The sequence below is a fragment of the Nicotiana attenuata genome, unplaced genomic scaffold (assembly GCF_001879085.1).
Source record: "Nicotiana attenuata strain UT unplaced genomic scaffold, NIATTr2, whole genome shotgun sequence".
NCBI classification, from domain to species: domain Eukaryota; kingdom Viridiplantae; phylum Streptophyta; class Magnoliopsida; order Solanales; family Solanaceae; genus Nicotiana; species Nicotiana attenuata.
Genome location: NW_017671247.1, coordinates 72,818 through 77,646, shown reverse-complemented (window position 1 = coordinate 77,646; position 4,829 = coordinate 72,818). Strand labels below are relative to the sequence as shown.

The 4,829-nt window shown below is 35.0% G+C and overlaps 1 protein-coding gene across 1 annotated transcript; it reads right to left on the bottom strand.

Annotated features, from left to right (window-relative positions):
• Positions 1–856: 856 nt before the first annotated feature.
• Positions 857–3,343, bottom strand: LOC109207016 (NHP2-like protein 1). The gene is made up of 5 exons (XM_019369893.1): positions 3,232–3,343; positions 2,966–3,086; positions 2,766–2,869; positions 1,263–1,394; positions 857–1,160 (listed from the first exon to the last, which is right to left on the bottom strand). Exons 1-5 carry the CDS (start codon positions 3,232–3,234, stop codon positions 1,134–1,136), a joined length of 387 nt encoding a protein of 128 aa, XP_019225438.1. The 5' UTR covers positions 3,235–3,343; the 3' UTR covers positions 857–1,133.
• Between the last annotated feature and the right edge of the window lie 1,486 nt (positions 3,344–4,829).

Here is a 4,829-nt window from a genome sequence, read left to right as displayed (position 1 = left end):
TCTTACTCTTGATTTGATTGTTGTGGTGTGAGCACATTGATAAACCAAGACAAGAATTTGTGAGATGAACTCTGACAGAAATTTGGAACACAAAAAGAGCTTCTTTATTGGTCGATTAGAACATGATCAGTTTCATTATTGATCGGTAAGTTGAGCATTTTATAGATCTGGCCAAAAATACAAAAAAAATTCAAGAATCATTCAACGAAACAGCCAGCTAATATTCAGAATACTCAGAACTCTGGAGACCTCAAATCACAGCAACGGGTTCTTTGCCCCTGCGGCGATAGAGCGATAGAAATTCTTCTGAGTACTCATGAGAAGGTGTTGACTCTTATTCCTTGGGGTAAATATCAAATGACTGCTCTGTTTCTGTGCTCACAAAAGCTAGGTAGTGCATCTTATTTAAGATTCAACATTTTAGAACCAGCCACTAAAGACTATATAACAATCAAATAAACATTTCACAACACCAAATTCGCAAAAATGGGTGGAATGTCATTATGGTTCTTAGTCAATGGCCATTAACGTCAAACCTGGGAATTCTAAACAACATACCTAGTTTAATCCCACGAGTGGTGTCTAGGGAGGGTGAGGTATATGCAAACCTTATCCTTACCTTGTGTGAGATAGAGAGATTGTGTCCAATAAGCGCTCGACTCAAACCTGGGAATTCTAAACGATCCAACTAAATCCAAACCCACTGCACATAATGGATAACTTACAAATTTTACCAGAGTAGAAGTCAGCCAGTTTTTTCCCCAACTTTAACAGAGTTTGATTCACGTAAACAAGTGTCTAGAACTGATCTCTCTCAGGAACGAGAAATCTTCAACCAAGTGAAGTAAGTCGGTGCTGGCTCAACATGATTTTTCTAAAAACTATTATACCCTTAAAAAGATATAGTACATGATACATGAAAACTCAGGCTAAACAGTAATGTAAACTTGATTTAACCTTCTCAAGCATAATAGGTTATCTTAACATAACTCATAAAAAGTCATTGTAACCAGACAAGGGAAAATGAGAAAGGAAGAAAAAAGAAAAAAAGAGAGGAAATAACTGCTTCAGTCAAAGCCCACTCAATCCACTTTAGAAATCATGAGGCCCCTCATGCTGAAAAGGCTCAAGATTTAGATAAGAAGCTTCTCAATAGCATCCTGCATCATAAGAAAAGAGAAAATCCATTTCGGTATTAAAATAAAGGAACGAACTCAACAAAATTCTAGAAATAATCGAAAAGAAATCCTTCATGACGTTACCTTTAATTGCTGAATTTGTGATTTCAACTGACTTCCCTCGTTGCTTGTTACAGAAGCAGCAATCACAGGTCGAGTAACACCACATGCTCGACCAAGAGCTTGCTTCGAGGGAACAAAAACGTATGGAACATTCTGAAAATTTGAGAGAAACAATAATAAGAAAAGTTTAGCAATTAGCAGCATTTCTTGAATAATAGAATTAAAATTGACACTCATCTCAGACGCAATTCTATTTACCAGAGGTAGGGCTAATTAGCACCAAAACGAGGAAGAATTGCAGTTTGATAGTATAATAAGCATGGTCAACACAGCAAAGCAGGGAAAGTTAATTTAAATATGCACACGACTAATAACACTATTCACTCGAAGACTAAATACTAGAATTTAAGTGTAACCTATCACTAACAGAAAACCTGTGAAAAAATCAGGAAAAGCAAAATCACTTCGAAAGCAGTGTCTTCCCAACACTTCAAAAGAAAGAATCATAAACTTAAGTAATTACCCTCTTCCAGCAAAAAAAACTACCTATCTTCACATTTCTAAAATCCTAGAACTTTTCCCTTCTGAAAATTTAATGTGATCGACTACATGACAATGGAAGTTCATGGCTCCAAGCATATTTAAAGAACCTACCTTGAATAGTTCTTCAAATAGACTGACAAGGAACTTCATTTGAACTACTAAGTCACAAAGATTTCAAAATATGCAAAGAAATTGAGCCGGAAAACCTATGTGTTAGACTTATAGAGGTATAAGAGTGTGCATACACATGCTCAATCTTCTTGTTTTAGATTGTTTTCCAAGCCAAATAAAGAGTAAACATCAGAAAAAAGAATAACACAAGAAACAGCCAGAAGACTCTTTTTACATACAAACTCTTATGTGGCTGGAATCCACTTTCTCCATCAACAGAACCTTTCTTTAGGGGGAGGGGTCGCATGCAGGGTTGGGGGTCGGGTAAGAGGCATTTATATTGCTAAATAGAAAGCCCATCTCTCTGATAACCAGTACTGCAGAGGATAAGGGACTGGCTCCAGCTTGCCTATTCTATAACTCTTTGTCCTGTACTTAAGCTTTTCAGCATTGATATCCTCAAATATCACTACATTATCCTTATATGTCCCCGGTAGATGGTAATCATATCACAAAACAAGGTGAAATAGCATTTCGTGTAAGAGAATACTAAACACTTTCTCATTTTGATATTAGCTGAGTTAATAAGAATAACCGCGCTTCATTCAAGACGCAAAGCTATTAAGCTATCAAAGAAAAACTGCACTTCACTCAAGTAATCAAGCTATTAAGCAACCAAAGCTAATTTCCTTTTTCTTTTTATAAATAAGAAAGCAAACAACAACTATGCATCAATCCTAAACGAGTTGGGGTTGGCAATTTATAAATAAGCAATCAAAGCATTTTATGCATGAGTTTGACAGTCCAAACTCCATAGTGTATAATAAATACGCCAAAAAAGGTAAAAAAGAAAGAAAAAAAATTTGTTACCTTATCCTCAGCAAGGAGTGGGAGGTGAAGAAGGATTTCAAGGGGCTCTGTATCAGCTGCCATTACAACAAACTCCGCAATCCCTCTGTTTAGTGTCTTAGTGGCTGAAACAAAACCAAACCCAGTTTTCCATTATATCAATAAGCAATTCGTACACTAAAAAAGACATAAAAATTGAAATTTTCCAAATAGTAACTAACCTTCGTTAGCACCCTTTTTAAGCTGCTTATAGTTGGCAGCTTGTTGAACCAAGTCCATTATCGTTGTAGTAAGCTGCGCATCCGCAAGTGGGTATGCTTTTGGGTTCACTGTTTCTGTAGTCTACAGTTAAACATTTTCACAAAGTGAAAAAAGTCATTAGCTTTTAGGGATGAAACACAATAACCAATCAAATGAAGATGACCAACAATTACACACACACACACATAAAAAAAATAAAAAAGACATAGAGAGAAAGAGAGAGTACCATGGTGGCGGAGAGTTGAAAAGGAGGGAGCTGCAGTTAGGGTTTATGGAAGTCTTTGCTTCTTTGCCTTGCAGAAATTGCTAGGGTTTTAAGGGAGCGAAAGGGGCTGTATTTAAGTTATTTCAGACATTTATTAATAAAATAAAATGGGGTTTTATTTGGTGGCAGTTTTGATCCCTCATTTTTATTAAATTATACATTTAGTCCTTGTGATAGTTCAGTAACAGTTAAAGTTCATTAAAATTGTGAAGATTAACAAGTAGAAGTATTAAAAAGTATAAATATCAATTAACTGAAGGTTACAAATGCTTAACAATATATTACGATGACCTAAATAACAAATTGTTGGTATTTTTGTGGCTAAAAGTGTAAATTCGTCATACTTTTATTACGTAGTAAGTAGTTTATTTATACCTTCTCAACAATTTGAATTTGTTTATCAAGCTTTAACTATCAGTGATTACGTGATGTCCTAATTCATTATAAAATAATAAAAGAAGAAGAAGAGTATTGCAGAGAAAAGTAGAGAAGGAATTTTTATTGAATTTTGGGATGAATTACAATGGGAATAGAAGCCTCTATTTATAGGGAGAGGGTGACTTAGCCACCAAGCAATGAACCCTAGAATCTCTCTAAATATAGACATTCACCATAAATACAATTCTATTTATAACACTCCCCCTTGAATGTCTATTCAACAGATAATGTGCCTCGTTAAAACCTTAACTAAAATAAAACTCAGTGGGAAAAAAATTCTAGAGAAGGAAAAAGAGTACACATGTTTAGAAATACGCCTTTTGGTTGCCTCATTAAAAACCTTGCAAGGAAAACCCAGTGGGACAAAACCTTGTAAGGGAAAAAGAGAGCAACGCGCATTAACTCCCCCTGATGAGAGCGTCAATTCACATCCTTGAGCCTTCGCATCCCAATCTTGTGCACCATCTTCAAAAGATCTTTGGTAGATATTTGATAGACAAATCAGCCATATTAACTTGAATGAATATATTGCACCTTGAAATCATCATTCTTGATAGAGATATAATATCTTCATAAATATCGTAGAATGGCTCTTCAATATCTCCATAGAGATATCCTCGCTATCACATTATCATGCTTATAGTTATAGCAAGATACATTTGTGCATAAATTGCATTGAGGATGTAGTACTTCATGACCATGAATTCTATATGCTTTAAGCAATTTAAATCCTTCAGGGATTTTTAAGTCATATAAGCCATATAATAGACTTTAGATGCATACCAAGTTTTCATATCATGCTAGACAAATAAGATATCGAAAACTAATTGCACATATCATTGGCTTCATACTTTCAAGTGTTTGAACTGAAGGTCCAAAACTATATGTCTTTCGTATGAAACAAATTCTATTCGAATTGTGTCTCTTCCATTTGGCCAATATTTTTGTGTCTATATTCGACAGACTTAAGATCCTCGTCTATACTTAGCGCTAATATAGATGTCGTCGACAAACATTTTATATCAGTTCCAACCTCCTTATTTTTCATAAAGACATGACATAGAGATCTCTTCATTCATATTTTCAGGTACCTGAATCTCTCATGAGATTTTATGAAGTGT

Excerpts from the sequence above, each read along its gene's own strand:
- LOC109207016 (XM_019369893.1), bottom strand. Across the intron at positions 2,870-2,965 it reads TAAAAAGGGTGCTAACGAAG|CCACTAAGACACTAAACAGA; the intron begins GTTAGTTACTAT and ends GTTTTGTTTCAG. Across the intron at positions 1,161-1,262 it reads CACAAATTCAGCAATTAAAG|GATGCTATTGAGAAGCTTCT; the intron begins GTAACGTCATGA and ends CTTATGATGCAG.